The sequence below is a fragment of the Dipteris shenzhenensis genome, chromosome 31 (assembly GCF_047967505.1).
Source record: "Dipteris shenzhenensis isolate YYH24624 ecotype China chromosome 31, Dip_SZ_1.0, whole genome shotgun sequence".
NCBI lineage: Eukaryota > Viridiplantae > Streptophyta > Polypodiopsida > Gleicheniales > Dipteridaceae > Dipteris > Dipteris shenzhenensis.
The window spans coordinates 1251978-1268533 of NC_141626.1; the positions used below are offsets into that span (position 1 = coordinate 1251978).

A 16556-nucleotide genomic window follows, 5' to 3' on the forward strand; every position below is an offset into this window, starting at 1 on the left:
CTACAGGTGAGTGAACCAGAAGATTGGGGGCGCTCGAAGGATCGTCGGAAAGTGTTCGTTTTTTTCTTTGGTACAAAGCAGATGTAGGTTCCACACCTTTCTATTTCTCAAAGTTTCAACTGTGGGCTGCTTATTTTCATTTTCATGCTATATTATCTAGGTTCATTCCTGCGTCTTCATCTGTTTGAAAATTGTCTACCATGTGAGAGAGATTTGTAACGTAGGGACTTTTCTTTAAAGAGCTGGTTGTGAAAGCAGACCGTTTTGGGCAATATGTAGGGAGGATGGATGCTATTGTGGGGGGAAGTTTTTACATATGACCTTTTCAATTAAGGCGTTTTACATTACGTGGCGTTTTCTGACTCCTTATTCCTTTTGGTAGAGGATTTGTCCAACCAGGAGAGGTACAACCATTTACCGTGGAGGTCAAGAAAAACCTGCTTGCAAAGACACAAGCAAAAAATGCTACGGCAGATTTTTGTCGTGCAGTAACCGAAATCTTTCAAGCGGAGGAAGGGTTGGGTGATGTCAACAAAGAGAATTTTCAGGTTGTAGCTGTGGAGAGGACAACTGATGAGGTGTGTGAGTCTGGAGACAAGGACGAGATCAAGAAAAGTGGTGCTGTGTTGTGTTCTTCTAGGCACAGAAAGGATAATCTTGTGCAACACGGGTCATTCTCAGAGTCAGATGAACCTGGGCGTGAAAGTCGGGTTGATGTGGCTAAGGTATCCCATATGAGATATGGAGTGACTGGAAGGACAGATGATAGCGGCACCTATGAGCCCAATAAGAAACGTAGGAAAACCAATGTCGATTATCAAGTTTGCGATACGGATCCCCCTCCCTCTGCAACACCAGTGATGGGCCCTTCTTTGAGGAGGTTAAGTTCAAGGTCTGCAAAATCCTCCCGTCTGCTTGGCGAACATGGTGATGCTTTCACAACAGATGACGATGGAAAAGCTAAGGAACAGACCCAAGAGGGAGGTTCTGGCATAAGTTGTAATAAGCACAAGGGAAGTTTTCCAACAGGAACAGCTGATCAATTAACCCCGTCGGCTATGTCGGCTATCAATGGAGAAGTAACAAGAAAAGGCCGCAGATTGGGAAAAGATCATAGAAGTTCTGCAACAATCCTTCCCTCAAAACCAGTGAAGGGTGTCTTGTGCAGTGCTGATGGTATCAAAGTCGGAGACTCAGATGAAGAAGCAACCCAAGACATCAATGTGCACAGGCCCATTTTGGAAAGTGATAGTTCCCAAGACCAAAAGGTGTTTGAAAAAGTTCCCATGAACTTTGCTTCACATGAAGACTTGGGGGCTGCCACACTTCTAGAATCGGACGATGACAAACAGGAAGCTCGAGAATCCCTTCAGCAGACCATCCTCCCCAAGAAGAAGCGTAGGGCTTTGAGGAAGCCTGAAAAAGAATCCAATGCCCATGCAGAAATTGCAAAGCAAGAGACGATGCCCCATCAGGAACAGGAAACTTTATGGGTGTCTCCTGAACAAGTGGGTGATGTGCAAGGTAAAGTTATAGTTGCAGAGTACCAGCGGAGGAAGAGAGGTCAAACTTCTGTGCGCAACCGAACACAATCAAATATACAGGTTTGGATTTTGTGTTGTATTTTTAGCTGATTTTGAGCATTTGAGGTTTCAATGAAGATACGATTCTTTGTGTCGGTGGCATTCAAGATTGTTGTCTTATCTCTCTTTTGTCATTTGTTTCGTTCCAGGTGGTCAATAATGACCATGACCAGATCAGTGCAGGTGATAAGAAGGGAAATAAATGTGCGATCCTGAACACAGATGTTGCTGATCATGCTACGGAGCCGCCAGTCATTGAGCAACCTCATTCTTTGAAACGGCAAAGAACAGATGGGGAACAGAGTCTGAAAGCTACTATGGAAGTGGAAGAGGGCGATCGGCACAACCTTGCAAAGACATCTGGTTTTTCCAGGAACTCTTCAAAAGATGTCAGATTTCCTGGTAGTGTTGATGAACATCTGCCTTTGGTTAAGAGGGCAAGAGCTCGTTTGGAAAGTGATTCAGCGCTTCGGCTCACTCCATTGGAATGCCGAGCTGGCCTAGGAATTGAAAACCAATTGAAAGAGGCAGTGTCCTTGGATGGAACTGTCGAAGATGTGCACACTAATGGTACCGAGAGGAGTCATAGTTTTTTGAGCGCAGTGCAGCAGGGCTCCAAGCCTAGATTTACTATAGAAAGGGATACTAGTCTGCCACCAAAGGCTGATAAATATCGAATAAGAAGTAGCATAGCTGATGGAGAGGCTGCCCTCCCACCCCTTAAGCGTAGACAGCGTGCTCTCGAGGCAATGTCAGCGTGTGCTGCTGAAGCTGCAGCAGTGGTTGTTGAGGCTGGAAGTAGTGACAGGCTGGAGAGATGGCATGGTTTCTCAGGGAACACACTACCTAAAGTCTCCTTGAGTGCAGGTCATATTCCTCAGGCCGGAGAGAGCAGTGAAATTAGGGTAAAGGGTGACGAGACAAGACTGCCAGAAGATACTGGACCAAAAATTGCTGCCAGAAAAACAGAGGGTTTTGGTACAACAATGCAGGATATGCAGACTGGATCTGACAGAGTTATCAGTTCAGGGGAGGGTGCAGTAGAGAAGTTTGAATGTAGTTCATTTACAGGTCAGCATGCGATTGAAAAGTCAGAAACACAAAAAACAAGTGATGATTCCGATGGGTTAATGCGTGCTGTAAAAGTAAATAACATCCCTCTTATTTCACCAAAGAAACTGGAAAGTTTGAAAAATGTGTCCAAACATATTGGCCCTGCAACACAAGTTAAAACATTTAGAAGCGGCGATGCTTTGAAAGTTCACATGGACAAGACTGATCATAGACCAAAATCCAGACTCAAAATGCATGGCTCAACCCCACCTAAAGAAACTGGCCTTGTTGGGTCAAGGAAACAAACTGCAAATGATGGTCAATCACATGGAACGATGGCTTCCCATGATGCTACTGGCAAGCATGCTGAACAGTGTTTAAGAGCAGTGATCTCAGATCAGTCTGAGGTGACTAGTGTATCAAGGCTGTTGCCAGAACCTTCTTCTGAAATTCCCAAGTTGGTTGCAAAACCAGGTATAAAGGAGGCTCTTAAGGGCATGAGCACATTTGGAAAAGCCAGAGTAGACACTATGGGATCTTTCAAGGTACAATCGGATGTGAATGCTAACAAAGTGAGAGAAGCGTAAGTGTTAGCTCTTTTGAACCTTCTCTTAGCAAGTTTTGAAAACATTGCAGACATGAATGGTTTGTATTTTGCTTTGACATTTCTTATTTTTGGGCTTTTGAAGTGTTGAAGCTGCAAAGGAGGTGAAACAACGGCAGCAAGCTCGATTTGCAGCTTCTATAACCAGTTTCCCTAATGTTTTGGACGTGGATAAACTCCCAACTAGCTTCATATCCAGCCCTTCCCCTGGGGGGAGCTCCTTGCCAGATTCATCTCCTCAAGACTTACCAAGCTTAATACAGGAACCTCAGAGGATGCCAAATGAAGCCACTGGAGCTTCAGCTGCTCTTTTTGGACGGTACAAAATGTTAGAGGAAGAGACAGCAATAGCACATGTTCAGAAGGAAAGTTCACGGGAGGGTTTTTTGGCTGGCGATACCGAAGCATCAGTTGCTAGGGATACACTCGAAGGAATGCTGGAAACTCTGTCTCGGAACAAAGAGAGCATTGGAAGAGCTACTCGGCAGGCCCTCGACTGTGCAAAGTATGGGATTGCTAACCAGGTAAAGTTTACTGGACTTTGTCTCGAAGCCTGCATTCCACAATTTTAGGTTATATTTGTTGAGTTATGTGAGGTACTGTCAAACAAAACTCTGTACCTTTTAGGTCGTTCAGTCTCCCATATACAGTTTTATATGTTCAGCATGCCTTGTTGCTTGTGGACATGTTGGGAGTGGTTAACTATAGAACAGTATTGGGATGTTCTTCTTGTGCGTAATGACTTTTATGGTTCTGATATCTGGCATTGTGTGATAGATATCAGTCTGTAAGAATCTACTAGAATTTTCGGCATAAGCATATGGTTGAACTTGTACTCATCTGTTTGGTTTCTGAAAGTATGGAGCTGATTTGTTAGAAAACTTTCAGAGATGTGGCAAGCTTCTTGAAGCCTTACCCATGCAGAAGAAAATATTGCCAGAATCATTTCCACTCAGGGTCATTTTAATCGAAGACTTGTTTACAGAGGTTTTACAACCCTAAACACTCACATATCAACGAGATGTACTGAGCATGGAGACACAATAAGGCTCCGCAAATGTGGAGAATTGCAAGTACAGACTGTCACAAGGTACCCTCCAGGTGATACCTCACATCTGCAGCCAAGTGTGCTGCCAGATGTGTCTTTGTATATCTGCTGCAACTCCTACAGGTTCTTATCCCGCTATTCTGGTGCTTCAGTGGCTGATGGAGAGGCCCAACTGCTCTTGCTAAATGAGGTGATGAAGCCCTCCTTTGGTAGGTGAGGGCTGGTGCCCCCAGTCCTTGCTGTTCTATGCTGACAAGGCCTCCTAGGAGTAGGGCTGACCAGTGACCAACCTCCATAGACTAATCTACCTGTGCTTGGCCTATAAAAGCTCCCTATTCTTCCTTGGCCCTTAGCTGGGCACATCACCTGCCCCCGTCATTCTTGTCTTAAATCAGTTCTGCCCTCTTTAAGGGGTATCTATACCTTTTACTGTCGTCATCTGTTGCAGCCCACATGGTTGCCCATTGCTGCCCTGTGCAGCCAGTAGAAATAAAAAAAGTAAAATATAAATAAATGAATAAATGAGAGTTGCTCAGTATAGAAAGATCAGACACCATGCACTACTCAGGTTCAACTCAGCAATCGACTCAGGAAAAAAACAGTAAACTGAACTGTATATGTATTGCAGCAACAAAATAGTGAACCTGTAAACAACAATACATCGTAGGACTCCCACTATGTGTAAGTAACACTGCTGCACTAGCAGTCCTCCACACACCTCGGGTACAAAAGGATAGGCGCTGGAAGTGAGGAGAGGAGTGGCAGGAGAAGGCTTTTGTATTGCCTTATAAATATTGTTGATACTATTAGAGTGAGGCCATAGGCTTCTTGAAAAAGGTATCATGCCAACGGAACTGTGGAAAGAGTTGTTGTATTCAAACTCAATGAGTGGCAAGTAACTCTTCCCTATATGATATATGTGATTGGATGTAGTGACAACATTTCTTGTAAGACTTGGAGTACTTTGAAAACAAGCCTCTAGAATAGAAACAAAAAACTTGATTCAAAAATTCCCCAGGGAAGAGGAATTTTTAAAAGAAGAAGAGAAGAGGGCAGCCTTATGAGAATCAGAAGCCACATACATCTAAAGGTAATTGTTTATCGTGAACTGATAAATGTGCTTCTTGCAATCAATGGTTGGATTCTTCTTATGGAGTTTATGGTTTTCAATCTTATGAGTGACTATCGTGAGATTGAAACTGCACTATGTTGTGTTTTTAGAGGATGAGTTTGGGAATGTTCTTGGGTTCATCTAGGTATATAAATGATTGGATTTTTCTTAGAATGCCAGGGCGATATCTGGTGAGCAAGCTTGGTCAATTCAACGTCCAACTTCTCTGGATATTGCTGAATACGAAGCTTTAACTAGGTAGGCTTTTAGTCCCATACTTCAGTAGAACTTCCATCTTGTAATCCGACTTTATAACTGTAGTCAGACAGGACGGTTTTCAGTTTCAGCCTTTCACAGGCTTGGAGTTCTTTACATTGTGTGTTGACATTGAGAAAGAACAAAAGGACCTCATGGTTGGCTACTTGTTTTTAATCTTAACTAATTTCGTATCATCATACGGGCTTAGATAAGACATTATTAGGTGCACTATTTATTAACTTAGCAATATAAGATATACAAAATAACACATGTATTAAACTTAGAGAAGATCTTGCTAGTTGCAATTGCATCTGATCGGCTTTGGGACTCTCCTGTATTTCCATGTCACATTGTGAGACTACCATCTCAGCCATTTGACGCTCCTTATTACGTGGACAATCCTTCCACTGACGAGGCTAAGGCATCCAAAGCGTAGTCCTTCTCTCCTCGCCTTTTCTTTTTGTTTTGGTGGATTTTGACCAAATTCAGGCTGCCATTGGAGCTACATTATGTTTCATTTCAACTGTGGTACTTGCTTTTGAAGGGCCCTCGATTGGCTTGGCCATTGGGTTGTTGGACTCTAGACTTTCTAACCCATCTCTATTGAGATCTACTTTTCTCCAGGAACACATATTGAGCCTGTGCCTTCATAAACCCACGCAGCTTGCCTCTAGTGTCCTCATAGTTCAAGGCTATAGCTATTGCTAATTTCTATCTTAATCTTGTCATTCAATCCAAAGATATAATGTTTTACTTGGCACCGACTGAGGGAGAGGTTCATATATATTGATTAATTTTCCTAAACTTATCAGTGTCTGTAACATGCAACGGTTATCTAATCGTGTAATTCATAGCAAGACCTTCTTTAAACCTTTAGCGAGGAATGAGCGTTGTTTACCATAGAGAGAGAAAGGAGATGAGGGTAGAGAGAGTAGAGTCGACAACCGATTTGGTCCGTGTACCCACTGAGGGCCCCCTCTCCCAATCAGGGGAGAATTTGCTTTATACTTGGAGAACAGAGAAATACAAAGAACACTCTTCTAGAGAGCACAGAACGCGCTTTTGAAGAGCTCATTGTGCACACGTATAGCAGACCCAAAGACCTGAGAGGCAATGCCGACCAGTACCGAGACCTTCATGCTGTCCACACTGATGATGTAGGACGCTTCTGCAAGGCAAGGGAGAGGCTTGTGCTGTCTACCAGAATGCAGGGTTACTGCGTGAGTGAGAGAATGAAAACTAGAAGTGATAGATCCTATGAGAGAACTGAGAGATGACTGAAATATAGAGCTGAGAGTGAGCTGTGTAAACTGTAAAAGAGAGCTGAGAAAGCTGAGGAAACAGTGTCCAAACCTCTCTCCGTTTGCTGGTCGAAACCTCCGACTGTTGTGCTGCGTGGACACCTTCAGATCAGGCTGAACTAATGGCCAAGGGACTCAGGCTAGAGCAGGGCCAGATCTGAGGATCTCAGGGGCTGCACAGGAGGCTGAAGTGGAGCTGTAGGAGAGCTGAAGGCAGGAGCAAACTGAATGAGAAAACAGGGCAGCCAAGGGGCCCTTTTATAGGGCTGGACTGAGCCAACCCAGTCTGTAAAACAGACCGACTGAGTCGGTCTGTTTTACAGACTGGTTGGCCTGTTTTACAGACTGGTTGGCCTGTTAGAGTTATTGTTATAATTTAGTAGTGACCAATGTAATGTAATAAGTAGGTTAGGGGCACTTTTCCCTCATTTGAGAGGTTTTTCCCCCTAACCACAGTTAGTTCACTAACTACGGTTAGTGAAGGATAAGGTTTTGTCACTTAGACAAAACCTATCCCACTCTTCAGTTGTAACATTACAACCGTAATTGACGAAACAGCTTTGGCTTTATTTCTACGACGGAAATTAACTCTCCAAAGGCTCTCCCTCATTCCCTCTCTCTGAACATACACTAGGGCCCAGGACAAATTGTCGGGCTGGACCCCCCCGAAGGTCTTTATTCATTTCAGAAAATCTATTACAGAAATTCAGCTTCAGCTTAGAGCTGTCTCGTAAGTCTCTCTCTCTTAAACGTGAAAAGAATTCTTCTTTTACAAGAGCTTCAAGCCCCATTCAAATTGGCAACATGCCACTTGTCTAAAATCTAGACTAAAACCTATTACAAGCCTCTAAGGGCCATTCTGGAGTCTTCAAAGCTCTCGGTCACACGAACCGCCTCCTAGATGCTTGTCAGGCTCCCATTTCGCTTAGGAAAAATAATCCTTCCTAGTACCTGCAACAATTAATTAAAGCGCACCACCATGGTACCCATTAATTGTTAGCGCTTTGCATGCAAATAACACACTGTGGACTAATCCTAGTCACGGTGGGCGTCCCCACTGAACACATGTGCACATCTAAACAAATATATATACAATTAAATATATATATATTTTCTCTGGTTGACCGGAGTCAACACTCTTGATTATAATTAAAGAGCTTTGACTAAGGGTCAAGGCGCCTTAATTATAGCCAAGTCTCTCCAACCGGAGATGGCACATCTTGGTTAACCGGGGTTAACCCTCTTGGCGCATGCCAAGTCTTGTTGACCGAAGTCAACACTCTCTGACCGCAGTCAGATTTACTTGACTGGAGTCAATACTTCGACCATTAAAATAACTCTTTGACCGTAATTAACACATATAAAAACTCTTTAATTATGATCAAATAAATGGTCAACTGTACTTTGACTTAGGATATTTACATTGTGGTGACATCCCCTCGGCTTCTATTCAGTTGACCTCAACTGAAAAGCTTCCTTGTAAACATCCAAAAGCTGTGGATGATCGGATAACATGTCTTCGTCCATCCACTTGGCATCTAATGCCGTATAATTCTTGAATTTTACAAGATACCTGCAAAATTCCTTACCCTGAGGGCCTTTACGTACAGTATGGTACACAATTTGCTCTGGCTGAAGGACTTCCTCCAGCTCATCCACTTCTGGTGGATCTTCTGATACTAGTTCTGTAGGCTCTGGTCCCTGAAATTTCTTTAGAAGACTCACATGGAATGCATTGTGAATCCTCCAATGCTCTGGCAATGCTAATCTGTATGCAACCTCATTTATTCTTTCTGTAACCCTAAAAGGGCCATAATATCTGGGAGATAACTTTGCATACACTTTCTGTTTGCCTTTAAACTTGCGGAGCCTAGCTTTTTCAAACCTCAAAAGTATCCAGTCCCCTTCCTTGAGATCTAGTTGTCTCCTATGTTTATCTGCAGCCCTTTTATGTTTCTCTTGAGACCTTTCAATTGCTGTCCGGACTTGGCTATAAGCTGTCTGGAGGTCTCTTACAAACTGATCAGCTGCAAATATTTCATCTTTAGTCCTCCTCAATATAGGTGGCAAAATCACCTTCCCATATATGACTTCAAAAGGGGCTTTCCCTGTAGAGCTATGTACTGTATTATTGTAAGCAAACTCTACTAAGGGTAGGTACTTTTCCCAGTCTGAACTCTGGTCACCCACGTAGCATTTCAGCATATCCAAAATGGTAGAATTTGCTACTTCACTTTGACCATCTGTCTGGGGATGGAAAGAAGAAGAGAAATTCAGATTCGTCCCCATGTTATCAAATAAAGCTCTCCAGAATAGACTGGTCATTCTGGGATCTCGATCACTAACAATGGACTTAGGCATACCATGATGTTTAAAGATCTGTGCCATGAACAGCTTAGCCATATGATCTGCCTTTATGGTTTTGCGAACCGGAATGAAATGAGCTTGCTTGCTGAATCTATCTATGATAGTCCAAATCCCATCATTCCCTGACTTTGATCTCAGCAAATCAAAAATAAAGTCCATTGTAATACTTTCCCATGGTGCCTGAGGCACGGGAAGAGGCATAAGTAGGCCAGGTGCCTTCTGTCTATCATATTTCATTTTCTGACACGTAAGGCATTCAGTAACAAACTGATGTATATCTTTCCGCATTCCTGGCCAAAAGAAATACCTCTCTAGGGCTAGAGTTGTTGCTGTAATTCCTCTGTGTCCAGCATAGGGAGGTGCATGGCATTCTCCCAAAATCTTTTTCCTCATCTCCTGGGTGATGCATAGGCAATCGTCTTTCATTAAATACCCATCTTTTAGGGAATAGTGACTGGTAGATTGCCCTTCTTGTATTTGCTGTAAAATTTCACCAAAATCAGAATCATGAGCATATTGCTCCCTCATACTTTCCAGGTCCTGATGATAAGCAATAGTTACATTATTGACTTGGGGTCTTCGGGACAAGGCATCTGCCACTCTGTTCCGAATTCCTGGGGTATGGACAATCTGAAAATGATACATTGACAGCATGTTTGCCCATTTCATATGCTTCTCTGAAAGCTTGGTCTGAGTCAAAAAGTATTTCAGACTTTGGTGATCTGTTTTGATAGTAAAATCTGCACCCAAAAGATAATGTTTCCATGTATGGATGGCATGAATTACAGCCAATAACTCTTTCTCATAGATTCCTAAATATCTTTCCGCATCCTGAAGTCGCCTGCTTTCATAGGCTACTACATGACCATTCTGATGCAACGCAGCCCCAACACATTCTCCACAAGCATCGCAATCCACATCAAAAGACTGATACAGATCCGGAACTACCAGAATAGGCTCTGTAGTCAACTTTTCCTTGAGTGTATTGAATGCTTTCTTCTGTGATAATCCCCATGTGAAGGCTGCATTTTTCTTAGTGAGGTCATGTAATGGAGCTGCGATATCAGCAAAATGTCTGATAAATCTTCTGTAGTAAGAACACAAGCCTAAAAAGCTTCGAACTTCATGCACAGTTTTCAACTCTGGCCATTCTTGAATGGCACGGATCTTCGCTGGATCCATTTGTATCCCATTCTTGGATATTATATGCCCCAGATAGTGGATTTCTTCCAGGAAGAATTCACTTTTCTTGCTGTTTGCATAGAGCTGATGATTTCTCAGCTCTTGAAACACTATAGCAAGATGTTCTCTGTGCTCTTCCTCTGTCTTAGAAAAAACTAAGATATCATCAAAGAAAGTACCCGTAAAATGCCTGTACTTCCGGAAGATGCGATCCATCATTCTGTTGAATGTGGCTGGAGCATTTGTCAATCCAAAAGGCATCACTTAGTATTCATACAACCCGAATGTTGTGCGGAATGCTGTCTTATACACATCCTGAGGCTGTATCCTCACTTGGTGGTAGCCACTCTTCAAGTCTATCCTGCTGAAAACTGAAGCTCCATTTAACTGATCCAGGACATCATCAATACGCGGAATAGGGAATCTATTCTTGATGGTCATTTTGTTCAGTGCGCGATAATCGACGCACATACGGAATGAACCATCTTTCTTCTGTACTAACAGTACAGGGGAACAAAAAGGAGACGAGCTGGGCTGAATCAACCCTTTGGACAGCAAGTCCTGTACCTGAGCCATAATCTCCTCTCTCTGAGTCGCACTGACTCTATAAGGGGGTCTGTTTGGTGGCTTACTACCAGGCATTAACTCTATCTGATGATCTTCTGGTCTCTCTGGGGGTAACTCCCCTGGCAAAACATCAGAAAAGCAATCTTTAAAGTTTACAAGAAACTGGAACTTATTTTTGTCTGCATCATTCATTTCAGCATGCATATCATTCTCTTTTTCTTTTACAAAAACCATGTACGCAGAAATTGCAGACTTTATTGCTTTACCGCACGAAACATCAGATACAATGGGGATAGTATCCCTTTTATTCCTGGCAATCAAACGCTGATTTTTCCCCCTATGCACAAACTCCAACACTCTTTCAGGAAGAGTCAACTTCACTGCCTTGCGGTGAAACCAAGGCATCCCCAAAACTACATCATAATGTTTCAGTGGAGAAATGAAGAAGTCTTCCTGATCCACGTAACTCTGAATATGAAGACGGAGCTTCCCTATCAAGGGAGTAACTGGCACAGGATTCCCACAAAACATTTGATCGGCATCCAAAGCCTTGCCTAACTCTTCCGTCTTTATTCCCAGCCTCAGGGCTAGATCCTCTGATATGAAATTATCAGTAGCCCCTGGATCAAATAAAATTAGCGCTTGCTGGTCTCTAACTTTGCCCCATGATAGCAGTAATTCTCGTTCTTCTGGGTTCAAAGCATGACCGAGTATATCAGGAATTCCCCTCGCCATTGGCTTTTGCGGTCCTCGTGGCTTCTCTGCCTCTTTTCCCTTCGATGTTGAAGGCTTTTCTGGGCACTGGGCAGCCACATGCCCCTCTTTACCGCACCTGAAGCATTTCCCATCTCTACGGAATTCCGCTATCTGTTCAGGGGTGAATAGAGATTTGCCCTTATAGGTCTTTGAGAACTGAGTACCCCTCGGCTTCTGAGGCTGAAACCCTTTCTTTTCAGCCTTGGGGAACTCTTTCTTTTCTGATTTTGTAAAATCAGATTTCTTTTTATCAGCACGTCGTGCATGCAAGGATGGCACTGTAGATGGATCTTGTAGCGGCACAAGACTCGCTACTGAGGCTGAATGCATAAGATCTTGAATATTCTTTGCCCCCAAAGCATTCACTACTGCCTGAATTCTTGGAGTGAGACCTGCTCTGTACTTCCTCATCTGGGTACCTTTGGAGATCTTTTTGAACGGTGCAACCTGCAAATAAGCATCCCAAAACTTTTGGTTGTACCCATCCACTGTATCTCCTGCATCCATGTGCAAGCTGTCCCAGTCTTGAAGAACATGGTCTCTAAACTGTTTAGGCATGAACTGCTGGTAGAAGGCTTTCTTGAAGCACTTTCTTGGGGCTGATCCATCTATGTTCAGTGCACTCCACCATGCACCAGCCGTTGCTGTTAAGTGTAGGCTGACCATTCTTAACTTGGAGGATTCTGAAAATTTCTCAGTACCGAATGCAGCATCAAACTGTCTGATAAACTGCAATGCTTTGTCTGTATGACTATACTGTCCATTGTAGGTCAAAAACTTAACAGATTTTCCTCCCTCTTTAAATTCCCTGGTCGCTTTGGAAGACTTTCTCTTCCCAGACTTCTCGTGTTTCCTTCTTTTCCTGGATGGTTTATCTGATAAGGAAGAAGAAGACACAGAAGTCGAACTCGAGGTAGACGGTGATGGACTAGGAGATCGGTGATGACGCCTCGATCTCTTTTTACTATGGGACCGTCTCCTATGAGATCTATGAGATCTCTCTCTCTCAGACTGTACACGAGAGTGTGCCTCTGGCATTGGCACGTCATATACTAGATTAGGCATAGCTTCTGCTGGAAACAAATGCTGAGCCCTGGGATCCCTTTTAAGATTTTCCAGCTCTTGTATACGAGTGCATACCATTTGTTCAAATTCTTGTTGAGTTTGTGGCACATTCCTCTGTCTTGGATGCACATCCCTATCTTGAGAATCCCACTGGATAGGTGATTGATCCATATTCTGAGATCTGCAGATTTTCTCACACAGTGCGGGTAACTGATGCACACTACTTTTGCTTTTCCAACAGAAAAAAAAAAAAAGTACCTCAACAAGAGGTGTTTTGCATTCACAATCTATGCCAGTACTGGCTGTCAGTTCAAGGCATATACCCACACAATTTCCAAAGCATCAACAATTTATATTCCCCTTTTTCTGGCTGCTGCAGATGGCTTCAAAAGGCATCTGTTTCCCCTTTTTCTGTGCACAAAGGCATGCATCTCTTTTATTTCTGCAAAACTCTGATTTTCTCTGTTTTCTGCTGATTCTCTGACAGTAAAATGATTACCAGATAGGTGGATATTGATGGCAAAAACTGTCTCTGTAACTCTTTTTTTTTTTTTTTTTTGAAACAGTAACCAGATGGGTAACTACTGGTTACATTAACCAGATCAGTCCTGTTCTGGTCTGGTTAGATGACTGTAACTTGGCCACTAACTGTACCAAACTGGTTAACTGCACCAGTCCAGTCTGGTTAGGCTGTCCTCTGACCAAATCCCTAACCAGGGTCAGCTAACTGCAGTTAGCTTGAACAAGGTCACACTAACCACAGGTCTGCCAGCCTGGCTGCCACGTGTCAGTGTGCCACGTCAGCTCTGAGCTGGCTGCCACATGTACTGCCACCTGGCTAGGCGCCACATCACCTGTGTGCCACGTGTCTGCCTAGGTGGCACCCTGGCCACGTCAGCAACATGCAAAGGTTTCAAACCTTGGCTGTGCAGGAGTCGTCGCGCGTCGCGCGTCGCTGGCTCGAATACGAGACGCCGGTGCGTGAGGATCTCCGAAGCACCTTCCGCCACAATAATGATCTGCTAACAGCGAAATAGTTTTTGTCGCTAGCTCGTCATATGGCACAGAACTTGTCCGTGAAGATCATCCAACGCAGGAGCTCCCCATCGCCAGCCATCGCCTCATGGCGTTATCTGGCTCTGTCAATCCGATTGACTGCGTCTGTAGTTATTTGTGTCTACGCCCTCGATTTTCCTTCACCGCTCCATCGCAGGGTCTTCCTTTGCTCTTGGAGATTCGCCTACACGCTCAACAGCAGCACCGTTCCTTAATCGCTCCCGTCATGGAAGGAGATGTATTGCTCATATTTCATACGTTACTCTTCTGCAACAATCTCTCTTGCTCAGATCATCTCTGCCTAGAAAGACAAAGAGCCTACGCTCTGATACCATTACAACCGTAATTGACGAAACAGCTTTGGCTTTATTTCTACGACGGAAATTAACTCTCCAAAGGCTCTCCCTCATTCCCTCTCTCTGAACATACACTAGGGCCCAGGACAAATTGTCAGGCTGGACCCCCCCGAAGGTCTTTATTCATTTCAGAAAATCTATTACAGAATTCAGCTTCAGCTTAGAGCTGTCTCGTAAGTCTCTCTCTTAAACGTGAAAAGAATTCTTCTTTTACAAGAGCTTCAAGCCCCATTCAAATTGGCAACATGCCACTTGTCTAAAATCTAGATTAAAACCTATTACAAGCCTCTAAGGGCCATTCTGGAGTCTTCAAAGCTCTCGGTCACACGAACCGCCTCCTAGATGCTTGTCATGCTCCCATTTCGCTTAGGAAAAATAATCCTTCCTAGTACCTGCAACAATTAATTAAAGCGCACCACCATGGTACCCATTAATTGTTAGCGCTTTGCATGCAAATAACACACTGTGGACTAATCCTAGTCACGGTGGGCGTCCCCACTGAACACATGTGCACATCTAAACAAATATATATACAATTAAATATATATATATTTTCTCTGGTTGACCGGAGTCAACACTCTTGATTATAATTAAAGAGCTTTGACTAAGGGTCAAGGCGCCTTAATTATAGCCAAGTCTCTCCAACCGGAGTTGGCACATCTTGGTTAACCGGGGTTAACCCTCTTGGCGCATGCCAAGTCTTGTTGACCGAAGTCAACACTCTCTGACCGCAGTCAGATTTACTTGACTGGAGTCAATACTTCGACCATTAAAATAACTCTTTGACCGTAATTAACACATATAAAAACTCTTTAATTATGATCAAATAAATGGTCAACTGTACTTTGACTTAGGATATTTACATTGTGGTGACAAACATACTCTTCTGTTGCAACTATTGCTTTCAGCTCTCACTCTCCTACTCTCTTGCTCTCCTGCTCTCACACTCTGCTCTCTCTCCCTCTCCAACTCATGTTTGGTATTAGAGCAGGACCAGCACCCGGATCTACTCCTACTGCTTGCCACCATCATCTCCAAGCCCTTTCAGTCACGCTATCAGTCGTACACTTAGTACGGACTGGTTCCGTACAGTTGTACAGGTACTTGCACCGTACACAGATCTACAACGCAGCTTGACCGTACATCCGTATGGTCGACCAGCTACTCGTCCATACAATTTGTACGTTATTCCTGCACGGGCTGTGCTGCTGCTCCATTTCGTACAGCCCCACGCCTGCAAGTACCGTACGCTTGTTCGTACCTGCACGCGTTGATAGCGCCATCCGTACGCATAGTACAACATATGGCTATCTGTCCGTACGACGCTCCAACCGTACAAATAGCTCCCATGCTTGCAATCCGTACAGCTGTACGTTGAGAGCGCATTCCATACACCTGCACGTTAAGTGCATGCACTCCGTCTGTACAAGTGTACGGCGCCATACAGCCTGCAGCATAGATCCATGTTGTCCGTCCGTACAAACTTCCAACAGCGCCAGCCAACAAGTCGTTCGTACAGATATTGTTCCGTATAGCTGTCGTACACAGCAGCCCGTACACAGGAGGGTACCCGTCTGTACAGCAAGGTTGTACATTCCGTATAGTTTCGTACTTTTGTACAAAGTGTGTCACCAGCCTTCAAGTGCATTCAAGGTCTTCCTGCAAGTACATTTTGCAGGGAGCTATTGGTTGGTAAATCAAATTCGAGGCAGATTTTTGCTTTGCAGGCCATTTTGTGGGCAGATTTGGACACATTTTGTGTATTGGGAATTTTGTCAAATTTAGGGCTTTTGTATTTGTTGCAGAGAATTGCAAAAATTTGGGGCTTTTGCAATTACATTGCAATTTTGCAATGAAATTTGGGGATTTTGCAGGCAGAGAGCAATTTGTGCAACATTTGGGGCTTTTAGACCATTTGCCCCTTTCTGGTTGCAATTTCAAGCCACAAATTGGGGCTTTTGTGTTGGGAGAGCAATTTTGTAGGTTTCAGTTCACACTGCCTTTCCATAAGTGTTTTGAAGCACTTTTGGCATGTTTTGGGAGAGATTGGATGCTCTGGCAGATTTCTGACAGAGACATTACAGAGTTTTGAGTTGCATTTTCAGCCAGTGTTTGGCTGTATTTTTTTTTTGGGAATTGTGCACTCCATTCCCAGCAAGGGAATTTAGATTTGCATTTGCTGTATTTTCTTTCTCAGACATGGCCCAGCAAAATCAGAATGATTTCTAGTTCAGTGGTCTCTCACAAGA

The 16556-nt window shown here is 43.7% G+C and overlaps 1 protein-coding gene across 5 annotated transcripts in view; it reads left to right on the forward strand.

Moving 5' to 3' along the window:
- Positions 1-16556, forward strand: part of LOC147880885 (ENHANCER OF AG-4 protein 2-like) — a 55602-nt gene that overhangs the window by 1009 nt on the left and 38037 nt on the right. For all 5 annotated transcript variants that reach the window (XM_087402206.1, XM_087402204.1, XM_087402207.1 and 2 more), the window contains 4 exons: positions 7-83; positions 383-1604; positions 1733-3219; positions 3326-3764. In XM_087402206.1, coding sequence (XP_087258332.1) covers positions 7-83; positions 383-1604; positions 1733-3219; positions 3326-3764 — 3225 coding nt within the window. The remainder of the gene's footprint in view (positions 1-6; positions 84-382; positions 1605-1732; positions 3220-3325; positions 3765-16556) is intronic.